We start from the raw sequence: 25,427 nt of genomic DNA on the forward strand, positions 1-25,427 counted from the left end.
CCTTTCTACATCTGAAAATATATCTTATAATTATCAATCACATTTGGATATCGTTGCACATATGGACTGCTTATATTAATATACAGGGTGTTTGAAAAGCAACTATACACCTACTGTAAATACACTGTCCATAGGTGTATAGTTACTTTTAGAACACCTTGTATACCATTAAATACTTTTAAGTCAGGATTGATGAATTGCTTTTTAATGTTAATGTCAACTGACTTCTCTTTTCCCCCTATTTTGATATATTTGCATTTTTTAGAGGAAAGATCTTGTTCCTGGTCAGTCACTGCCAACTTAGCCCCATTAATCCACACGGGAAGATAGGGTTTTTTTTGCCTCAATATTTATCACTTTACTGTTGCTTAACTGAACTACATTTGTCATTTTACTGCTCATTCACTGAGTTTGGTGAGATCCCCTTTGAGCTCTTCACAATCCCCTTTTGTTGTTTACCAGCCTGAACAATTTGGTGTTGCCAGCAAACTTGACTACCTCACTTTTCACCCCTAACTCCAAAACTCCACTTTTCACCCCTAACGTTAAGAAGCGCAGCTCTCAATACTAATCCTTGGGGGACTCCACATGCCTCCGTTGTGAGAGCTATCATTTATTCTTACTTTCTGCTTCCAGTTACTGATCTGTAAGAGTACCTCTCTCCTTATTCCACGACTGCTAAGCTTTCTCAGGAGTTTTTGGGGAGGAACTGTATCAAAAGCTTTTCGAAAGTCTTAAGTACACAATGTTTCATCCCTATCCACAGGTTTATTCAAAGCCTCAAAGAACACTAGCGAGACAGGATTTACTTTTGCAGAGCAAGACTTGTTCTTCGATACACTTGGTAATCTTTATGAATGCTTTCCACCAGTGAGAAGATACCAGTTTCATGTATAGACAGGCATCCACTCTAGTGAAATTAGTTTTAACAATGCAATCCTATGCATTGAGTTCCATGAGACGTAATCCCAGGAAAGGATTGCCTCCCCCATGAGTGGTGGATCTGTTTAGAATTAAGATAGCATCAACACATTTTTGCGATTAACCCACCACCCCCTTCGAGATGAAATCAGTTGTTTTGCATCCGACTTGCTTCTGCAAAGAGGTTCAGTTAATCCAGACCATGTATGCCTGGTATATTGCTTTACACATCCTGATACCCTCTAGATATGTTGAACCAGAACCCCCATCAACCTCAGCCATCATGACCATCTCTCAGTGATGAATTGGCTTATAGTCCAAAACATCTGGAGGGCATCAGATTGGGGAAGGTTTGCTTAGACCAATGTTAAGGGATCATTTGATGCCAGCACCCAGCTTTGGAACATATGTCAATGTCAAGATTATATAAAAAACAGTGGGTATTTTCTTTAAGGGCCTGGAGCCTGTACAGAGTGTCTTATTGAACAGTTGTTTCTTCTCTGCTGAATAAGCATTTATAGTCAATCCAGCTAAAGACCATTGCTCTAGCTAAAGTCTGTTCCTCTGTTGATTGGCAGCTGCTTTCCAGGGTCTCGGAGAGGGACATTTCCTAATCCTACCAAAAGCTCACTGTATGGTGGAAATATAGCTCATCAAGTTAAAGGCCAAGCTTAAAGCTTCCTCCATAAAATGTTGGCTTTTCATATATTGTGGGTTTTAAATGGAACCTAATGTTTGCACAAACAGGCTACAGTAAACATGACCTTCATGAATGCGAAATGCAGCTCAGCCTTAATTGAAACCATGACTGGTATATACTTCTTTCTTTCTTTGGTGTTAGGGATACCATGCTGATGCAATTATATTTCTGGTAGCTGTGTGGAAAACCAAGGAGTTGGTAGCTACCTAGAAAATGATATGGGCACTGCCCTCACACATCTTTGTTTATTTCATATCATTTTGCATATCTGTTGATTTTATGGAGTGAACGTTGTCAAGACTGCAAATTAAAAATATGCAAGAAAGGCAAAATATGATATTTTTGTTTAATGTCAGAGTGGCTTAAAGGCTAGATTTAGTAGCTCAAATGCTTCGCTCGGAAGTAATTCCTTAGTGCAAATATGGGGTCTGATTTCATACTGTTCTTCGAATTGACAGGTGATCATTGCCATCAGTAAAGAAATTGGGATTGGCATAACCCTGTACATATTTATGCAGTAGCTACATTGTGGGGAGAGAAGGGTGTAGATGAAGAACAAGAGTGGGGCATGTACAGAGATAGATACATACGCCAAGCAGTGAATGAACACAGGGTATTGATCGTGGCTGGAACCGCAGACGTTAATGCAAGACCTCTTGTGGTAAGTTTTGCTAAGTTAATGAGATTACTTTTTAGTTGCATTCATGTTACTGGTTGTTTTTTTTCCCCTCTCCATCTGAGCATTTGCTGTGGCATTTTCAACAAAAATATATTTGTTTTCTCATTCTGCCCATGTTCTGTCTCAAAATTACTTTATTTTTCCAATCATTATTAGATGGGTGGAACGAGGAGGGGGAAATAAAAAACGTGGACCAAACTTCAGTTCAGTTTCTTTCTGCCTCTCTTGCAGGTAGAATACGATATCATCTGTTAGGAATTATACTTCTAGAAGAGAAGAGTACGAAAAGGCAATTAAGAGCCTTGCTCCAAAGGATTCTTACCCAGGCAGGTATGATTGCAGTTCTTTGATTTGAATTTCTTTGCCTTTGATAGACATGCTGTGCTTTGCAGTGTGCTTAAAGTGGCGTGTGGGCACAGATGAGGGAGGCAAATTATAGAGAAGAGTCTGAATATACAGAAGAGTCTGAATGAGATCGGATTTTTTTTCCAGTTTCTGTAAAAGTGTTAGAATAATAAGATGTCTTTTCTCTCTTTCTCACTGTAGATTTTAAAGAGGATTACATAGAGAAGGGCATTCGTTTCCCTAGCAAATTTCCTCCCAGAAGACTCGGGAAGATGAGCATGAAAAAAAGTGTACTTTGCTGTCTGCTGCAAGCATAACTTCACATTGTGGGTTGTTTTGAGGAAAGAGTGAACATTCAGACCATGCAGTTTGTGGGACAAGGCTGCCTGTTTCAACCCCACCCCCGTCACTGTTGCCGTGTGTGTATCTGTGTATATAATGTATATAAAGTGAACCAAACACCATATAGTAGTAAATAATTATTACTCTAGAATTTCCAGTGATAAAACAAAACAAAACACAATAGCGAAAGTGAGGTGAAATATTCAACAGTTGGGCTTCTTTTTCTGGTTGCTGGATGACTGGGAAACTATTGTTTTTATTGATAATATTTATCCCTGAAATAGTTCATATTTCATTTCTGAAGTACTGAAGAGGATGTGACACTCATTTTGATTTTAGGCTAGTGTCTAATGTCAAGGTCAATATATTTCCTTTTTCACAGCTATTTCGACATCAATCCTTTGTTTATAGGGATGTAAAATTCAGGTACATGAACGCTAGTGGCTAGATACGTTTTTAAAAAAAATTCCACATTTTGGAATACCCAATTATAGATATATTATTGAAAAAAAGAAGCACATCTAAACAAAATATTAATTTGGCATTCATATGTTAATGCTGTATTTTTAAAGGATTCATATTTTCTGCCAAGCAGTAAGTGTTTGTAAAGATTTCACAGAGGGCGAGGAATTGACAGTCATAAATAACTAGACGATATTGGAATAACATTTTAATAACAACAACAAAGTAGCAGCCCCCTTTTGCTGCTACAAGTCCCATCAAGGTAAAAATACCTAGAGAGACTCCCCAACAGCTAAAGTCAGGTCAGAAGCCTAAGCTGTAGCATTTGATAAACAAGCAAGGACATTCCAGTCTTAGCAATTTGAGGTATCATTTTAGACCTAAATGCTGAGATTGTAGTAGGTCTTGGGTACCAATGGTTGTACATTGTGTAATTGCTCAAACTTTACACCCACTGAGCCAGATATATTTTCTTGCTAGTGTGATTAGGGATGATACAGTTCCATAGAAATTATTTCAGTTAGCATTAGAATCAAATTGGAGCAGTTTAATCCACTGGAAGAAATGAAAAATACTGCTTTTGAATAAACTACAGTCTATTCAGCCTCATGTAAACATTTATATAAATGTGCCCTGTCGGACTTTCCTTTCCATTTTTTCAGCGGGAGGGGTATGTTTCTAAACCTGGACTAAGATTAGCTGGATGCAATACATATTATATGTATCCCCTAAGAGCACAATAAATTGTAATGCGGAAACAAAATACTGAGGCATTTGTGCAGTCCCCCCCCCCCCAAAAAAATTAGGGATGTTTTAGATTTCTGTCTGACATTCTTGATTAGAGCTCTCAGAGAAGCATATAATAAAAGCATTATAAACACACACACACACACACACACACACACACACGAAAACCCTTTCTAAAATCATCCAATTAACTGTAATACAAAGCCAAACCAACAAAAATAGAAAACAAGAATAATGAGTTTATTCCAGCATACACTAAATAGTTCATCGGATCATTTGAATGTCAGAAGACGAATGCCCTCTGGAAGAGCTCTTCCTTTTCCACTTTGCGAAAGGTGAGGGAAGGTTTGGCTAGACCTTACTAGGATTCGTTTCCATTTACTGTGGTTGGGGCAGGAGTAGCAAATGACCGAAAGCCAGTCCTTTGCAGATGAACTTAGAGCGTTGATGGGGACATATGGGGGAAAGTGCTTCTTAAGATAACCAGAGCCCATACCATTAGTCTACAGTCCTCCACACACTTACCCAAGAGTCAACCCCAGTGAAGTCAACGAAAGTTACTTCCGAATAGACAAGTTTACGGTTGCACTGTTGCTGTTTTAAAGTTCAAAGCTATTTCTTGAATTGGCACTGGTTCACTTTATGAGCTGTGGTAATGGTTCCTTCAACTGGCCACAATCACAGATCTGCATACTGTATTCTGGGTGAGCGAAACATTAAAGTGTCTGCATGAAAATGCCCCATATCTCATGCCAGTAATTCTACTTCCCTGTTCTATAGTGAGGTACCTTTTGTCTGAGATTGTCGCGGGATTTTATATGTGGCTTAGCTTTGACGGTCCATAGGGGATACTTTGTAGGAAAGCACACAGCCCTTAATGCACTCTGTTGGAAAAGAACTGCTATATGTTCATAGGATTTTATCTGTAGGGCTGAGGAAAAAAATATATAGAAATTGGGGCTGACTTTCTTCTTCCCCAGACCACATAATAATTAAATAAAGGCATATTATATCGGTGTATGCTTCCTAAGAAATCCTAATTATATTATAATGTTATAGGGTAAACATTTAGAAAATGGAATATTTGTGTACAGGGAGTGTAAGTATGAAATAGTCCTAAATCAGACAGTTGTATTTTTCAAATGTAATGACTTATATTCAGTCCAACTTTGCTAATGCAAGCCACCCTGCTAACACAGTAGACCCTTGTGCCAAAATCTGCTCTTGTAAATCAGACACCAGCCCCCAGGTACTTTTACGCTTTGGACTCTTAGATTTGTAATTAGGAGGAAGAAACAAGGCTGGAGGTTTTATTTGCACATTCATTTATGGGAGTGCTTGCTGGTTGTTTTATTTTATTTTTTTAAGAAACGGGTATAGATTGCATCACTCGTTGTACCATGTAGCACTAATCCAAGTAGAATATAAAGAGACAAAAGCATGCATACCAAGTGGCCTACAGACCCTTACATACGTTGCAGACATACAGAACTTGAGTTTTTGCTTGCAGTCATGGCTAATGCTGTTCAGACATTATGAGGATTATCTGTGTCCTTGTGAGAGTGAGCATCTGCAGCCGCGAATTTTCAGGGGGAGGCACAAAAACAAGCGAGGAGTTATTTTTGATGCATTCCAGAGATAGAGAAAAACATGTAAATAATTGGGCTTTAATCTGAAAAGTTCTGTTGAAGCATTTAAAAAATGTTTATTTCAGTTAAACATACCAATCAGGATGACAGACTGCAAGTGTTCTGTAGCCCTGAAGTCAAAGCCAACGGATAAGATGGTTGCGCAATCTGGCATTTGGTGTGCTGCTGTTAGCAGAATAGTTAAAGAGAGAGTTGCTAGGGTTGATCTGAGATGCTAGTGCCATAATGATTCCACCCCTGCCGCCTTTTAACCAGACACCTAATCATGGGTTTGACCTTGGTCTTTGACATGAATGGCATGTTGCAGTTGCTTTAGAGTCTGAGGGCATCTGAATCCCATAGGAAAATTCCACCATGAAATATTGCAACTTAGGACACAGAACTGCATTGCTGTGTTTTTCCATGGGTGCCATTTCTTTGAAGTGTTTCCATACCATTCAGTTGTATTCGCCATGATTAAGTGGGGACATAGCTGTTGTGACTGTCATTATTACGGGGATTATTGTTATATTTAGTTGTCTGATGCAAGCATCTCAGACAGATTTACAAGTACAATTTGTACATCATCATTGTTGCGACTCAAAGGAAACACCCAAGCTGGTCAAAGTTTTATGACTTTGTTGATATGCACTCAACAAACAGGACCTTGAAGTGCTCACAATGCATTGATAGTGGTTACTCCAACAAATTATTTTCAGAATTAATTAGCTAGCATTTGTCCCTCTTAATGCTTCAGATGTCCCCCATACCTATTCTGGAACTAAGCATAAAACATGTTTGTCCTTTTTATCTCTCGCATACAGTATAGAGGACTGAAGCACAAGGTAATATAGGCCTAACAGCTCTAGAGTATCCAAAGGCAAAGTTGGCAGTACAGATGTTTTAATGGACCGTCAGCTTTGTTTAAGTACTTTGTGCTTTGTTGGCCTTCATGGTATTATGTGGAATCTAAATGACACGCACAGGGTTGTGCTGGAGTGGATGTGTGAGAAGCGTTTTGCGTTTCCTTTTTCTTATGCAATGCAGTGTTTCCCAAATTTGGGTTGTCAGCTTTTTTTTGGACCATAGTTCCCATCATGCCTGACCACTGGTCCTGCTAGCTAGGGATGATGGGAGTTGTAGTCCAAAAACAGCTGGAGACCCAAGTTTGAGAAACACTGCTCTAAGTGTGAGGTCTTTCCTCTTAGAAGGCAAGCAGGCCTTCCAGGAGCAGAAGATGCCTCTTCCTCCATGGAAGGAGAAACCTTAGGCCCAGGAGCTAAATATGGCCCTCCACCTTTTCTTTCTGGTACTCTCCTTAGTCATGCCCCATTTCCCCAGGCCACACCCCTCACTGGCCCTCCTTTGCACTCTGCCCAAGTGTTTTTGTCTGTCTGCAATGTATCCTTGAACTCTGGCAATGTCTGTGATACTACCTGGATTGAGGATGGGGTGTGTAAGGGTGACTGCAAAACTAGCCTACAGTACAGTGGTAACATTTCCATGTTCTGCTCTGCTCCCTTTTGCCTCTGACCCCACCATTGGTATATGGCTCTGTGGAAGGTTTCCAAAGAGAGAATGTGCTCCTCAAGCTGCAAAACCTTCCTTGTCTCTGGTTAAATTCCACTGTGTCTTGTGTTGTTTTTACTTTGTTAAGGATAAAAGTGGCAAGTGTGGTGAGGAAAACAGTGGATCTTGGATAGCAGTGATATCTGACTAGTGTTAGCCAGTTAAAGCAGACAACACTGAGTTGAATGGACGAATGGTCTCACTCAGTCTAAGTATGTTCCTATAACTTTGCATTAAAACCACCTTCTGGTTTGCATTTACTCTATTGCAAGGGGTCAAACCTTGTGCACGGGTTTGTCAGTGCTTAAGTTTTTTTTACAGCTTTTACATAAAGCATGCCATAGTGTAAGCTATTGGCTTAAGATTTGTGATAAACGCTTTTAGTGCTAGTTGCAGTCATCCTGACATTTTTATGATATGAGCTTTGATATGCAGAATAATGGAAATTTGACCTTGTTTAAGATTATTGTGTACTGGTAAAGGATTGATTGGACAATTTGCCTGCAGGAACATCCATTTATTCCCATGTTGTCTAGATCTGATAAAGCTAATCACACATATCACATTGCCACAAATCTTTTTACTGTGGTGCCAAATATTTTGAGTAGTAGGAAGTTCGAAGACTTCTAGGCATCTTAATATACAGGAGAAGGAACAATCAAATTCATTTATTCAAGTACTAAATATCACATATATCTGAATGTAACAGCAGCTGGAAAAATGATAGTGGGTGTTGTCAATCCATATTTGAATTGCAGAATGTGATATTTGGGGTGGGTGGGAATCTCTAGAAGGCATATATTTATTCTCTCATTTTTGTAAAATTTCATTTTTGCTTGATGGCACGGAGTTAGCCTTACATAGTTATACCAAATACTTTTTTTTTTTTTAGAAACATACTCCATGGATTCTGGATTAATCTAGGTTTCTCACCTGGTAGATTCTATTAACATGCTAATGCTGTCATGTGGAATTTTTTCAACCTATACTGACCCAATGCCCATAAACATTTATCCTTGTAACTCCAGAGATGATTGTAATCCGCATGTGTACAGTGAAACATGAGGCTTGGTAAATGCATACTGCTCACACTCTGACAATGCACTTGAGTCCAAAGTCACCAGTATTCATTCAAGTACAGAATAAACCGCATTTGGCAAAACCCTGCCTGTTAAGTGTTGAAAAGTTAATGGAGTTGAGAAATAATAGAAAACAGGACTTCTTCCAAAATGAAAATGAACAAGTATTCCCTTCACTGGGAGGAGACTCTGCAGAGGTATGGTGGATATTTACATTGTGTGTTTAAGCCACTGCTACTTTGTTCTCCAAGAACAGCACATGCCAGGGCTTAATTTGCGCCAGACTATTCTTCACCTATGTTGTACTGGAGGACAGAGGTCTGAGTCCCTCACTTCACAGCACCTTGGAATATAAACCCCAGAAGAGAAGAAAGCTCCCATATCAAGAAATGTGATATAGAAATGTGATCAATCAGTCCCCACTACCTGTGGAACCATGAGTTTGGAAGTGCACAAATTATGATGGTGAACTTTAGTGAAAAGAGGACTATTTGCACAAAGGAAGTACTTGATGTTGGAAAACGCCCTGAGGGTGCCCCTGCAGCCCCGAACTCCGAGCGTCCTCCAGTATACACAGCTCTGGAAAAGGCATTTCCCTTCTTCTCAGCGCGCTTCAGCGACATATATCAAATGATATATGTTAAGTTGTGGGTGAACATATCAGACGACACAGCGATTCTTCAAACAGCTCTTGTTTATTCACAGGCCAGGACAGAACTGAACTGAAGGGTTCAGTCAGCCTGTTTATATAGAACTCCAGTACAATGTAACTGTAACAATTTTCTAAAACTATCCAATCACTGAACGTCACTTTCGATCCCTTATTTGCATAACTATCTACAGTATCCCCCTGCTGGCCCAGGGTGAGAACTTCAATACATAACACCATATGCACAGTAATCTTCTAGCATAACACAGCAAGAAACATGAGACATTGTAGAGCTAATCTACTTATTTATTTACACACTATGTACAGACAAATGAATCATGGTGCCCTCTCTCTCCAGCTCGGGAGGAAAAACCGGAACAAGTAAAAGCAAAAGTACAGTACAATAGTACATACAGCGGAAGAGATAAGACTGTCTTCCGTTCCCACAGTCTTCCCAGACAGGCATGTGATTTACACCAATCTCATCTGCATCATAGTTGGTGTGAAATGCTAACACTTGACACACAAACGAAAAACTACAACTGAAATTAAAAACAAAGCCGGAGGGCCAGATGGATGACAGTTGTGTTATCTGAACCCTCATAGATATTTCTCCTTAGGACTTCAGAGATACAGACCCCATCAGGATTCACTGCTGTCCACTGTGTGTTTGTTGCTCACCAGAGAGGGTTGGTCCATGCTTCAAAGCTACTGAACGTATTTTCTCTCATTCTCTTATGCGTTCCAATACATGCAAAACACTTCCAGCATCCATGGCCACAGATTATTTCTCTCTCCTCTTGGAATATGAAAAACTGAACTGGCTTAACACCTGTCCTCAACGGATTGGAGTTGCAGTGTCTCCCACACAGGAGACATAGGGTAAGTATGCAATTTGCATTATGGACTTATTGGCAACAACCTTCCCCTATTTCATTTTTTTATTGCCTGTTAATCCCAACCTTTCTTCAAACTTGTTCAAGCTCTTTCCAAATGGCAAATGGAATCGGAGCAATCTTTTTTAGATAAACACTAAATACTTCGCTCAGTTATTGCTGTTGCTGACCAGTCATCACCAACCCATTATTCTCTTCAGGAGCAGAGCTGGGGAGTGGAACAAACAGAATATGAAGACAGAATGCAACAACCTAGATGGGATAAGTGAGTATTGCCTTAAATATAGCCTTATCTTACTGTTATTCCTTAAAGACAGTGCAAACATCAGAGGAACTCCCAATGGAAGAGTGGGAAGCTGGGATAAGGCGTGTGGAATGCAAGGACAACTCTCTTTCTCACATACAACCACAGATAAGCACCTAGCCTCTGGATATATCGGTTACAGCTGCTACATTCATTATTATCACAATGTCTCTCCTATTTTCCCACAGGAAACCAGGAAGCCGTACAACATGCAGAGAAGCAAGGGTACTCTCCACTGGATGCCATGAAAGATGCAAGCATGGCCTACACTGGCAGCAGAAACCAATGGGAAGTCAGTTGTTTCCATGTGAGGTTGTCACTGTTGGCCTCCCAGGGCTCCAGTGTTTTTCAAAAGTGCACAGTAGATGGAAATCTAACAGGTTTTGCTGTGTTTTCCATGAAGCAGCAATAATGAGGGGAGTTGCACCTGTAACTCCACTGTCTGCCACACATCTTGTACAAGAACAAAAAGTTGGCAACCACATTCCTCTGTGAACCTACTCTACAACTGATGCTGATTGATAGCTGCTGTGACTGAGCTGTGTCTCTATTTTGATTATGGCTAGCTGTCTCAACGCGGGTGTCTTCCTGATGGGTCTGTCTAGCAGGCTTTCCCCTTTATCTGCTTTGCTTACATCTGTTTCAGACTATGCTTTTTGTTGAGTTGATTCACATGCAGATATTTTGTAATAGCCAAGTAGCTAAACATCATTTAACAATGAAATATGTGAAATAAAGTGCCTCAGCTTCTGTTTCATTATTCCACTCCAGAAAGGAAGCTCTGGTCATCTTTGTGTTCCGTCTTCTTCCTTTTTTCAATGTAAACTTTGTTCTTCACTTTCTTAAAATACTTCTAACAAACAATCCTGTACATCCCCACACCCAACATTCCGCGCATATACAATGTAAAAACCATACAGTCAAACATTTTCTGTGTCCCTTGTTGAGCTTGGATTTTGCTCAGAATTATGACTGACATTTTAAAACTTCTTAATGAGCTTTCCTGGGAGCATGCTGCTGTGGCAGTTCAAGACTGTTCTGTATCAATAGTAATGTTTTTAAAACATTTTCATTAAATCTTCAACCTACTTAGTCTGCACTTCCTTTGCAAAATTGTTCTTATAAACTTAGAGAAATGCTAAGCTGATTTTAGAATATTAATCAGACAAGCTACTGAGTTCTTGACTATTTGTGGGCGCTAATTTGAAAGCTATATTATAGGAATGTGTGATTTACTTTTTTAAAAAATAAAAAACAAGGCTTAAGTATTTTATGTCTGGGTAAATTTGTTTTTTTTTTTAATATCTCTTAAGACTCTTGAATAGTTGAGCAGAAAGTATTCAGTTGATTAGACTGAATTGTTGATTAGACTTATTATTTCAGAAGCCTTGAAAAAAACAAGGAAGTTATTTAGCGATGGAATCAGAAGAACTACTGAATACAGAAGTTTAATTAAAAGAAGTAAGAAGGCACAGACTTTTTTTAAAAAAAGAAATGAACATGGATATGCTGTTAAATGGAATGTTTTGTATCAGAAGGTTTTATTACATCAGGGATAGATTCTTGCAGTTCTTGAAATACTAGCCTGTGAACAATCCTGACATTTCCTTTCCAAGCTCTCACTGTAAACTGAAAAACACCGGAGTTAGCAGTAGTGTTATTCTCAAATTATTCTCTGTAACTCTTCTCTAAAGAGTCAGATATCATTTAGTAGTTCCTTCATTTAAGAGCTTTGGACAAAGTATATAAAAATACCACTGTTGCAGATCACAGATCTGTTGAGAATTGAATTAATTCTGTACTATAGCCCCTGAACATTTCCCAACAAAAATTAGTAGGCAGTTTAAATTAGAACTACAACTAACTCCATTAAAAAAATAAATTCTCAGAAAGCCAATTGTTTTAAATATTCATCTGCAATACTGTTGTTATATTTTTTATTCCTTGCCCTGCCATATCATTTTAGAGGATCTACATGATTATCAAGAGAATTTAGATTTGTTGGAATTAATAGTTGGCCACATATTTTGCAGCAGGGTGTGGGGGAGACACATTCTGAGGTAAATGAGGTCTACATGTTGTCTGCCAATCTGCAAGCTCTCCACAGATGCTGACCTATGTAAGTCACAGTATCCTAGAAATTTGAATTTCTAGAACTATGTATTCATTTAATGGAAGTAACCATAGCATTTTTTTCAGGCAGTTTTCTCTTACCGTGGTTACTATTTCCTGAGGGGAGAGTTGAATGAATGCTTTCTGGCTCCGCCTTCTATTGCAACTATTGTTGCTCTTGCAGCTCTCAATGTGTTTGTGGTTTAATTTCAGTAGCTGGTTTGTACACAACACTAAGTCAGGGCTAATATGAACCATAGTTAATGTTAATCGTAATAACCCTAATAAAGCTGAGGCATCACTTAAACCTTGCTCTTTTTTTACATGACCCCCCGTCCCCAATGCTCATTAAAGCAAACACACGTAACGAAGAACTGCTCTTGACTTAAGGCTCTGCAGTTTTTGGGCACTGATAATTCTCTAACCATAGTTACGAGGAGGTCCAGCATTCTGCACAATGCTGAGGAATAGTTAAATTTAAAGTTTATAAACCAAATGCTCTTTAACCATAGGTAATAAATCCAAGACATTATGAGGTAACCAGGGTGGGGGGTAGAGCTCAGCAGAGACGCCTGTGGGGGGGGGTCTTCATCTTGGTCCGCTTTTCGGGCACAAATTAGGCTCACCTCCTAGACTGGCACCACAATTGGGTTATCAGTCTCCCACCCTACCTCCCTGTGTTTTTGCTTTATTTTGTAAACTGTGTTCTGTTGGTTTGTGTGTAGACCTTGCTATGGAAGTTTCGGTCACTGTATTTGGGGCCAGGAAGAAAGTTTGCCTTCAGACAAACTGGCTGGTCTGGAGGCAGGGGCGTAGGACCCGCCCTGGGTGTCATCCTAAAGGGAGGTGTCATTCGGTGCACCCCCCCCATAACTCCCCCAAGCCCAGCGAGCAGGCAAAGAGGCTAAGCAGCTGCTGCGGCTCTCCCCATTCCGTGGCTTGCTGTAGGCTTGGAGTCGTGGGGGGCCGCCTGCCGAATGTCACCCCCCTTCAGCCTGAAGGGGGGTGACATTCAGCACCCTTCCGTGCCAAGTTCAGCCCCCAGGGAGGATTGCGCAGCTGCGCTGATTGGCCCCGTGGGCAGATCGCCCTGCCCCTTGGGCAGACCGTCCTGCTCCTGTGGACGAATTGCCCCACCTCCGGGTGCACAGCCTGTGTGCCACTCCGGGTGCCAGAGCACCCAGCTCCGCCACTGTCTGGAGGTTTCCACCTGCCTCATAGAAATTGTCACAATTTGGGCGTATAAGGCATTGGGTAGGTTCCTTAGTCTGGGACACATGGGGTATTGTATGTCTTTGTCGACACCTCCACAAAACAGGGTATCCCGCAAAAGGGATCCTAGGGGAGGTGTTTCTGTCCATACGCCCAGACTGGGGCCAAAGGACATAACGCTCCCCAAGGTAGCGATCCTGATGGTTTGCTCCTATTTGATGTAGGTCATAGAACAATCCTACACCAGGATTGACCCCTGGTAAGCAGTCAGCAAAGGGGTTGACTGATTGGAAACTCCCAATGCCTGATCCCAAACTCACATCTCTAATATAAAGTTGTTTTAATCCGAGAATTTTGTCCTGTTGTTCCATTCCTTACTTGCATGGCAGTGGGCTCACTGCACCTGGGCAAGCAACTTACAAAATCCATGCTCGAGTCAAAATGTTTTAAATTGCATCTTAAATGAATGTTTTAAATGTGGCACGATGGGTCGGGGCATCTGGCTGTTAAACCAGAAGGTTGTTAGTTTGAGCCCACCCAGGGATGGCTGTGGGCAGGACTCCTGCATTGCAGGGGGCTGAACCGGATGATTCTCGGGCGTCCCTTCCAACTCTACAATTCTATGATTCTATCAGAAGAACCGTAACAGAGAAACTCACATATTTAAAGGATCTTGCCATGGACAGAAAAAACAAACCCACGGGAAAGCCTTTTGTTCTGAAGGGAACACTATGGCCACTGTGCTTGAAAAGTCTCTTCTCTTTTGCAGTTCTGAGTCAACGTTAGGCCCTTTCCCAGCTGTCTGTGGGCTGACATTGATCTGGAACCAAATTTGTGCTTTCCTCCATCTGAGATGTGTCTGGAACAAACCCCGCAATGTGGCATTTCTCTAATCATCGTTAGAATTAAACAAGCAGAAAGGGTACCTTTCCCATCCTTTTTGTAATGAACACTTTCACCCTTAAGCAGATACAGTGGTACCTCGGGTTAAGTACTTAATTCGTTCTGGAGGTCCATTCTTAACCTGAAGCACCACTTTAGCTAATGGGGCCTCCTGCCGCCGCGGCGCCGCCAGAGCATGATTTCTGTTCTCATCCTGAAGCAAAGTTCTTAACCCAAGGTACTATTTCTGGGTTAGCGGAGTCTGTAACCTGAAGCGTATGTAACCAGAAGCGTACGTAACCTCAAGCGTATGTAACCCGAAGCGTATGTAACCCGAGGTACCACTGTACATTAAATTATGACCAAGTAAATCATCAGAGTTTTCAAATACCATTGGATGTAAATTTTAAAGCTCAGTCAATTTGGGATGGTGCAGTGCATTGGCACCTGTGTTATGCTGTGGAGGTGTTGGGCTGCTATTACATAAGCCCCAAGGTGCTGTCATTTTATGGCTTAGCCATTTTTTACCTAGGACTGGGTGGTGCGTGGATGTGGGAGATGAACTTCATTTCTAATGGAGACGCCATCCGCTGATGGATTAGAAAGAGAAATGTCTAACTCTGTGCAGTTTTGTGCAGCTTAGTCAGGACCACAGCACAGGAAAAATAAAAAGCGTTATCACATCTTCATTGAATGGAAGTAGAGTGAAATGCAATGAACTTAAAACCTTAGCTTTTTGAGCATTTATCTCGCTTAGCATGCAGAATAAGGATAAACATCCAAACTGAGGATAAGATAAGGAGAGCCCTGCAGGCCCATCTACTCTAGCATCCTGTTCTCACAGTGGCCAACCAGATGCCTATGGGAAGCCTGCAAGCAGGATATGACCACAACAGCATTCACCCCATTTGTGCTCTCCAGAAATTAGCATTGAGAGGCCCACTATCTCTGATACTGGATGATATAGTCGTCATGACTAGTAGCTATTGATAACCTTATCTCCATGAATTTCTTTAATCCCCATTTAAAGCCACCCATGGCTACATCTTGCGGTAGCAAATTCCAGTTCAACTATGTGCTGTGTAAGGGATATGTGCTTTTGTCAGTTCGGAATCTTCCAACATTCATCTTCATTGGATCACCCCGAGTTCCCATACAACTTTCTTCATACTATTTACGTACCTCTGCCATGTCCTCCCTCTTTTACTCCTCCTTTTTATAAACTAAAAAAGCCTCAAATGATGTAACTTTTACTCTCAGGGGAATTGTTCCAGCCCCATGATGCCGCCCCCTTTTAATCTTTTCCAGATTTACAATATTGTTTTTTAGGTGTGCAAACCAGAGTATTCAAGAATGGCTGCGCCACCATACGTTCATATAATCGCATTATGATATTGGCAATTTTATTTTCAATCCCTTTCCTAACATAGAATTGCCTTTTTTCACAGTGGCTGCACAATAGGCAACTACAACTCCAAAGTCAAAATCTTGACCAGTCACTGCCAGTTCAGCTCCCATAAGTGTATATGTGAATTTTTTGGGGGTGTGTGTGCCCCAATGCGCATAATTTTATACCTGCTTACATTGGATTGCATTTGCTGTATTAATTCCCCTGCAGTTTGGAGAGATCCTTATGGAGTTCCTCCTAGTCCCTTTTGTTCTTATCACCCTGAACAATTCCATGTCATTGGCAAACATAGCTACCTCACTACCCACACCTAACTAGATCATTTAGGAAAAGGTTGTATGTATTATAGAAACTTCATAAAATATTCAGAATGTAATCTAGGTAATTGTTTAATCAAACTATCTTCCACAGGAGTCGTGAGGGGGAAAATAGAAATTACATTCCCAAAAAGGAACACCACAAATAGGCATAATGAATACAACAAAACAAAAACAAAACAAACCCACCTTCCAGCTACAGAGTTAATTATACACAGAACAATGCTTGGCTTGTTGGAAACCTAGAAACGTTTGAATCCAATTGGAAGGGTTTTCCTACGCAAAATAATAAACTGCAAGTCACTTTCTGATCTTCTCCAGAATTCCATTGTCTGTTGCATTTTACCATCAGGAATAGGGAAGAAAAGCTTTTAAGCAAGTTTGATTTATACTGCAAACAGGAAAAGTATTATGAGGCAAGTCTGCATCTTATGATAGACATCTAGGAATACTCGTCTCTGAAAGCCTATACATCTTTGACATAAGGGGTGGAAACTCTGGCTTGTGTCCATGGACGATGTATGACACTCAGTTCATGTGCCAATTCATCCTAAGTGCCTTTGGGAGCTGTTCAGTTTTCAAACATAATGTAATAGTTGTTGATGAGCTCTGACAGAGTTGCTCTTTTGCATGGCCAACTCCCCTCCCCCCCAGCTCTGATATAATTTTTGGCAAATGCTGAAGACACGCCTCTTTAACCTTTGATACCTGAGATGTGTGTTTTGAAGACCCACCCTATTCCTGTGCTTGTAATTTGTTTGAAACATTTTTCATTCTGAATTTTAAATTGTTGTAACTCCACCGCCCTGGGACCTGCTGGTGAAGATACAAATGCAGTAAGGAATTTATTGATAATATTGAATAAGGATACCGTAGTTAGGTATTTTAAAGGCATTATACATTAATGCTTAAACTTTCTCAGTTGATTCCGCTTACTTTAGGCTAATCTTGGTGTTACTCTCCCAGAGTGGAATTCCAGAAACAGCCGCCATTTTGACTCCTGCATTTGAAGTTACATATTATTTGACACTCAGCATCTTAATAGACATATACAGGGCATAACCCAGCCAAGGATAAGCACTTTTAAGTCCCATTGGTTTCAGAGGGAGAATTAAATACAGTCTTAAAATATCTTCCAAAAAAGCAATGGTATCTAAACGTTTATAGCTTTGGCTACATAATAAACTTCGTGATTTACAACACAGTCCTATGCATGCATAAAAGTGCATAGAATTTCAGCACAACTAAGGAATAAACTAGATGAGATGTTAAAAATGGGATTGAATTTAATTTATGTTGGGAGGTTTCTTATATAAAAATCACCTGTGACCTTTCCTCCCCATTCAGAATCAGGGGGAGGGGCCTGGCTGTTGTAGTCTCAATTGAGATTGCCTTGCTGCAGCTGCTCTTAGCCACTGAAGAGAACCTTGAGCAGACACAGCACCTCAGCTCTGCTTCCTTTCTGTACTTTGCCTACTGATTGCAGCATCTGGGCTTCATGAGGCATGGGACCCTCACCTGCCCCAAGCCTATTCCAACTGAGGAATCACACACCTCCTCCAAGAGCTAGCGAGCCCCACCTGGCCAGCTAGGGAGCTGGGCTGTGGGCCTCTGCCTGCCTCAGCCTCCTAGAAGGTCCCTCCTTCTGCTCCCTATGCCTCAGGACCCACAGAGTTAGTGGAGACGGGGGACCCTCTGGCTCTGGTGATGGGTCCTGTTTTGGTTCCTGTGCACTGTCCCTGGGGCCGGAGTTAGGTTTGATGAGGCCCTAAGCTACTGAAGGTAATGGGGCCCTTTATATTTCCAGCTGTCCTCTGTCAATAACAATTTGTCACTGTTTTTTTGTGTTGGAATATATGCTATATGGTAATTTATGGACCTAATAGGTATCTAAAGCCACTGTTGCTGTTCGTAGGTTATATTTTATTTGTTTTTTATCTTATATTTTGGAAATGTACATCCAGTTTTTTTGTCTTTAATTTTTTTGCCCCCCCCCCCCCAAGAGAGTGGGGCCCTAAGCTATAGCTTGTTTAACTTATATGTAAATCTGGCACTGACTATCCCCCATCCCCTCGCCATCCTCCATCACGCCCTGAGTACTTCCTACATCAACCTCTCTTTCCTCATCCCCCGGTGTGCCCCATCCCCAGCTACACTCCTCGCCAGGATCCTCTTCCTCCTCCCCGTCGTCCTGCCAGTTCATGACACACTGATTTTTCACAAAAGCAATTGCTGCTCACGGGACACATTGTAATAGTTCCTTGTGCATAACATAAGTCCATGCTATATGTCATAGATCAAACCTATCCATTCTTAAGGAAATCAGCCCTGAGAGCTCACTGGAAGGACAGATCCTGAAGCTGAGGCTGGAATACTTGGGCCACCTCATGAGAAGAGAAGACTCCCTGGAAAAGACCCTGATGTTGGGAAAGATGGAGGGCACAAGGAGAAGGGGATGACAGAGGACGAGATGGCTGGACAGTGTTCTTGAAGCTACCAGCATGAGTCTGACCAAACTGTGGGAGGCAGTGGAAGACAGGAGTGCCTGGCGTGCTCTGGTCCATGGGGTCACGAAGAGTCGGACATGACTAAACAACAACAAATATGTCACAGGGTGCAAAATAAATAAATAAATAAGGAATCTGCATGATGTCCAGAAGGTCATCGTCTTCTTTCTTCTAACCCAAGTCTGCAGATGCACACTTCCATGGACAGGTGTACACTGACAGTGGGTGTTCCTCCTGTTTTCTCTCACTGCTGAGTTTCAGAAATACATTTGTGGTTCCTTAGCTGAGTCTGGACTTGCATGCCAGCTCAATAATAATGGCCAACTAGGCTGCCTTTACCTTATACAGCATTTGTTTATCCTTCGTCAGTGAGTGGCACATGGTCTACCCCTGGAACCAGCCACAGCGGGTGCTGAGGGGGACCCCAAACTCCAGCCAAGGGGTGCAATGTGAGCTCGCAGAAGGCAATTCCAATAACAGACTTGCAATGGTAATGAGAGAATCGAGGGAATGGAATATGTGTGTGAGTGAAAGTCTATAGTGGAAGCAGAGGCAGCCAGCTATCAGAAGCTTTTGGCGTCTTACTTCACAAGTACTGTCCTGCAAACGCCCTGCCTTTGATGATCTTCCACCTCCCCTGTGAGTTACCCTGCTAGTTGCTCCCTCTTGCTGCTTCTCTCCCTGCGTATTCATACCCCATCCCCCCTTTTCCTGCACCCTGCATCTGTTGAAGGAAGCAGTGCAGATAACAACATTCATTCCTGAAAGATTATCTTTGGAGCTGTGCAGATATGCACAGTTTTTCATGCAGACGTAGCTTCAAAAATAGCTAGCTAGCTAGCTAGCTAACTAACTGGGCAGATTGTCATGGCCACTCTGCCAATGGAAATACAATGGAGAATAAAACTTCTCCCTCATATTTCTGCTGCAAGGTCAAGGATGGATTGTAGGGAGGACGATTGAGGAAAAGGGATGGTAAACTGGCTCTACAGGAAGGAAGCTACTCCCACAGACTCTGTAGGTATAGTGGTACCTCGGGTTACATACGCTTCAGGTTACATACGCTTCAGGTTACAGACTCCGCTAACCCAGAAATAGTGCTTCAGGATAAGAACTTTGCTTCAGGATGAGAACAGAAATCGTGCTCCGGTGGTGCGGCGGCAGCGGGAGGCCCCATTAGCTGAAGTGGTGATCAGGTTAAGAACAGTTTCAGGTTAAGTACGGACCTCCGGAACGAATTAAGTACTTAACCTGAGGTACCACTGTAGCACCATGAAGCTGGTGCACATGAGATGAAGAGCACTACCAAAATCCAATAACTCGAAAAGTTGGCATAAACCTAGTCTGAGAAATCCTTGAATAGAGGTCCAGAAGTATCAGTGTCAACACAAACGTGGGGGAACACCATATGCATTGTAAGGAGGCAAGGACTTTGTTTGTTTCTACTTTACTGCTCCAAGAATTAAAGATAAAGAATAATTCTAATACGCATTTGAAAATTGTATTTAAAGCTCACAAAGCACTTCAAGACTTCAAAATCCACTAGGAATATGATATTGTATAAGAACCTTCACAGTTGCCATGGAGATAAGAAAATAACTTGTGGTAAAAAGTATAAGGTCTGATCCAACTCCCCTTATGCACATTCTAGAGAGCAGGGGTGTGTGAGTGGGGACTTCTCAAGTTCAGTACATACACAAAGCTTTCTCTGACACAGAAGTGAATGATACAGCCCTGATGGCACACAGTTTAAAAACAACAACACATTGCAGTGTATCATCACACTCTGCAGTTATCCCCATAAAGAAGACTGGGTTTGTATTGAAGTCTTATAATGTTGTGTTCTTGATGCTCTATATCAGGGATGTGGAACTTGTGACCACCACCCCATGTGTTCTTTGACTCCATCGTACCTGACCATTGGTCCTGCTAGTGGATGGGAGCCCTGCTCCATAGTAACAGCCTCATTATTGCTGATTTATTTTGTGCTGATAAATATCTGTAAGGTGCTTTTAGAACTTGGCTGGGAGGTGGGATAGAAACGTAGGTAACTAAACAAATAAATAAATAAGGAGGTGACAGTTCTGTTTATTGGGAAACAAAATTTGTTTCATAGAAGCAGCTTCTTGCTGCTTACGTCCATCAAACCAAACTGTTGTTAATGGATGCAGTCATGCCGTCACCTCAAACTGAAGAGTCCAGACACTCCCCTATACACACAGGGATGGAGGACACTACAGTTCTGTGATTCTATGACACGTCTCAAGGAGGCAATATGACAAGTTTTTATATTTGCCATTTAGAAGCTAGAAGGGTGAAAGGAATCTAGGCTTCTCCTGGCTCCTGCTCCCTGGTTGCCAATAGGTATGAAACACTGGGGTGCTCATGCAAAGGGAAAATATTGATGAAAGCCCCCCGCCCCAAGCTCACTATTTCCTTGGCGTTACTCTGAAACAAATGGAGCCAACCTGATGCCCTCCTGATGTTTAGGACTGTAACTGACTGTTGGTCATACTGGTTTGAGCTGGTGGAAGTTGATGTGCCCAACATCTGAAAGGCATCTTGTTTTCTACCCCTATTCTAGAGCTGATGCCCTCCAGGCAGGCAGGCAAGCTGGCAGCTTGGCAGAGGTGAAGACAGGCAGAGATTCATGCAACCTTTGATTACAGAGCAACAAGTTGCTCAAACTGAGGAACTAGCTTGGACTCTGCAGTTGTATAAAGTTAGACCATATTATCCTATTGTCTGCTTGAGAGGCTTAATTCTTGCTAGGCTGAAAGGTACTGTATCTCTCAGTTGTATTGTTGTAAACTTCAGACTAGCTACTGCAGCATTAATTTCTCTTTTCTGTCTTGTTAAGAGCTGGATAGAGTATAAGCTGATGATGATGGATGCTTTTTCTCAGTCACTGTGGGCCAATCTAGACATAACCTCAGATTCATCTCTGATATCTTTTTTCCTTGCTAAAAGCTGTCATGGGTGCAGCTGACTTGGTCTGGAGCCTTAGCACAAGGGGAAGTTAAACCCCCATGCCAGTTCTGCAAGCTAAATTGCTTCTCAATTAGCTATGGAGGAGAAACATTCAGGCACCTGTTTGCTTATGTGTCTCCCTCCATGACTAATACAGGTGATTGGAAAGAGGACTGCAGAATGGGAAGGGGAATTTCCCTCCCACCCCTGGTACCACACTCCTGATTCAAACTGGACCCCTGTTTGGAAAAGAAATAGGTGTCTATGGTGCATTCACACATCACAGGTGTCTAACTTGGCCTAATGTAGCATCTGTAAGAACATAAGAAGAGTCATTAAGTATCAGACCAAAGGCCCATCTAGTCTAGAATCCTGTTCCCATGGTGGCTGATCCAAATGGCAATAGCAAGTCCACAAGCAGGATGACCAACAGGATTTAGATTAGGGCATCTAATGGGATACTTTGATTACAGTTGAAACTGAATGATAAATAATCTGATTTGAACGGATAATGAAGAATGAATGGAGTGCTCAAGCATACCCTGTGGAATTCTCTCCCCATCAGATGAATATAAATAATTATATGACCTTCCGTAGACATCTGAAGGCAGCCCTGCATTGGGATGTTTTAAATGTGTGGTGTTCTTGTGTTTCTGTATGTTTTGCTGGAAGCCACCCACAGTGACTGGCACAATCCAGTCATATGGGCAGGGTACAAAAAACAAATTGTTGTTATTCCATTTTGGCACTTTCCTTTCTGCTATTTATAGAAGCACAATCAATAGTTTTATGGCAGACAGTAGTTAATTAGCCCTGTTTGGGAAGGTGAATGAAGCTTTATTAGCTCTATCGAGAATCAACAATTCAATGATGTCCCTGTCGTGGTCAGTATTATCTCATTTTGAGATTTGAACCTGAATCATACTTTGGCTGCAAAAAATGGCCGCCTCTGTGGTGGCATCTACCATGTGCATTGATCTCTCAGTTGCTATCAGGTGGGGACCCACTGGGGTGTTTAGCCAGGTGTTCTCTTTGTTCCTACTGGTTCCAGGTCCTTTGATTTCTGTGACTGATACACGGTTGTTTTACTGATATGTTTACAGCATTATTTCACTATGACATGAGTGTTGTGTGAATTGCTTTGGTTCCCCTTTTTAAAGTTATGTGTATGGTTGGCAAGTTGACAAATGGCTTCACCTTTTGGCTGAGGTCACTGTAACAGACTAGAACATGAGACAGACATGGGACAGGTCCTAGTTGAAGTCAGAATTAAGCTGGTCATTTGCACATAGTGAGAGAAAGAAAAGATGATGGATGGAGGTGCCAAAGCCAATTGTCATTAGCAACACACACAAAAATTGAAGGGTTTTTTGGGGGGAGGGGCTGCATGGGTGTGAATCTTTTATTTTTTAAAAAGTCAGATTTAAATTATCTAAACTTCCCTTTAATTTGAAATAGTAAATAGCTATGCATATAGTGTTCTTGTGTTATTCTCAACATTTCATTGTGGCTTGCACACGAAAACGTCACAATGGATTATGCTTTACATCACTTTTCTAATTACACACCCTTGTGCAGTGAAAACATCCTGCTTAATGTATTAGGTAGACATTCAGATCCTTAAACATGTTAATTTGGAAGTATGTCTTGCTGAAATTAGTGGGGTTAACTTGCAAGTAAATATCTTTATGGATTGAAGTGCAAGTTCCAAAAATACCGTATCATGAAAGAAAAGACGAGCCAACATAATAAAGCTGCTTTAGAGCCGCATCGATTCACTATATAATTACTATTCTGAAAATGTCAAATTTGAATGTAATGTCTGCAAATTGCTTGTTTCAAATATCAGTAGAAAAACTCTTTGAGTGGTGAAGTTCGGCAGAAGATTTTATGTGACATTTCCACCCCCTGCCGTTTTTTTGAATTAGCCATACAGTGTTCAACATAATTGAATTACTTATTTGATGCCTGGACAGAGAGGCAGCCGTGTTGTAATCTCTCTCGGTCCAAATGCAACATGCTGCCTTTGTCACCGTTGACATTAATTATTGATAAAGGTTTCAGAAATAGCGCATGTGCCGGCAGCCTTGCCTGTAATATAAGATAGAGGCTGCAGAGATGCTAGAGGGATTTATAGGCAGTGGTGCACCTGTAGCATTTGGGCTTGTCTGAACTTTGGATTCTGCTGTGAGCTGCCGAAGATCTGCATCAGTGACAAAATAAATGATGGGAAGATGAGTCGCCAAGCTTACTTCTATCGTGTTCCTCCGCAGGAACTGCACAGAAGGACCCAGCTTCAGCCTGAGCCAGCGAAGACGAAAGCTCTTCAGACCGTCATAGAAATGAAGGTATGGACTTTTAATGCTCGCCGGCACACTTCACTTTAATGCGATAACCACCATTAATGCCTGCTGGCTGAAGCATAAAATGATTCTTAGCTTTTATTGTAGACATGGGTTTGCACAGCATGACTGTGTCACATTGCCACCCACATTTTGTTCCCAAATGCGTGTCGTATCTGTTAAACATCCCATACTTAGTGTGGGATGCTACCACTTTGGGCAAAATATGATAATATTCATTGTCTCCCAAAAGGATGTCATTTTTCATTGTGCCGTATTTTCCTGACAAATAAAAAACATCGCACCCTTTTCTCTCAGCCAGCACTGCTGTTTTCTCAAGCAACTTGCCTGCTGACATATTTGTAGCAAGAGACCGAACAATCTGAGTTTGCAGGTTTTAGAGACCGGGAAACAGAAGTGGCTTTTCTGAGCAGAATAATAATACTTTAGAAGTTTCATGTTTTGTCAAAGCAGACTTATTATTCGCCATTCTGCACCATAATCATTCTTCACACCTGTTGCCACCATTCTTAATTCAGGAGGAGACTCCTTTGGACAGTAGTAAAATTGTATCAAGGTATGTTTATCTGTGTTACAGAGCATGCACATTTTTAACAAATATAAATATTTGGGACATTGTACTCCTTACTTGTACTCCTTACATACGGGAAAATATATAGATGCAGGTACAGTAAAGATATAGTAATTATAGCAACATTAAGATATGATCAAATCAAAACTGTGTTGATTAGATTTAGGCAGCTATTTACATGACAGTATGCATCTCCCCGGGGCCCCCCGCACTATAAGCAGAATGCATTTAGATCCTTTCCTTACTTCATTTATTCACATAGTACTTCAGTGAGGTAGGTCACTATTTCACGTATTGGTATGGAGTCATGTGCACTATTGATATAGTGATTTGCACCATTTCATTTGATCACTCTAGTTCTCACTCTTTTGAGGTGTTTTTAAATTTGCAACCACTTTCAACCAGTTACCATTTTGAGGGAAGGGGTAAGTCTCAATGACATGAAACGCTAAAATGTTTGTGCCTCAGGGTTAGACTCATCAAAGTCATGGGCTCCAGTGAACACTATGCATTTGACAAACCACAAATATTCTACTTTCTGGAAATTTTTTGGCAACGGAATGGCTGGCAGAATTCTTTCCAGTTTGCTCAGTCCTATGTAAATCCCCCTATGCAATGATTGAAAACAAAGCCATTAAGCTTACCAAGTGACTTGAGTCAATTACCATCTCTCAGCCTAATCTACACATTTATTTATATCCTTAAAAATATATATATAAAATAATAATACTAATAATAGTATTTATATCCCGCCCATCTGGCTG

The 25,427-nt window shown here is 41.2% G+C and overlaps 1 protein-coding gene across 12 annotated transcripts in view; it reads left to right on the plus strand.

Annotated features, from left to right (window-relative positions):
* ERC2 (ELKS/RAB6-interacting/CAST family member 2) overlaps positions 1-25,427 on the plus strand; it is a 521,838-nt gene that overhangs the window by 106,415 nt on the left and 389,996 nt on the right. For all 12 annotated transcript variants that reach the window (XM_083420965.1, XM_083420973.1, XM_083420963.1 and 9 more), the window contains one exon: positions 24,003-24,077. In XM_083420965.1, the coding sequence (XP_083277091.1) occupies positions 24,003-24,077 (75 nt within the window). The remainder of the gene's footprint in view (positions 1-24,002; positions 24,078-25,427) is intronic.

Source organism: Podarcis tiliguerta (assembly GCF_965153285.1).
Source record: "Podarcis tiliguerta genome assembly, chromosome: 2".
NCBI classification, from domain to species: Eukaryota; Metazoa; Chordata; class Lepidosauria; order Squamata; family Lacertidae; genus Podarcis; species Podarcis tiliguerta.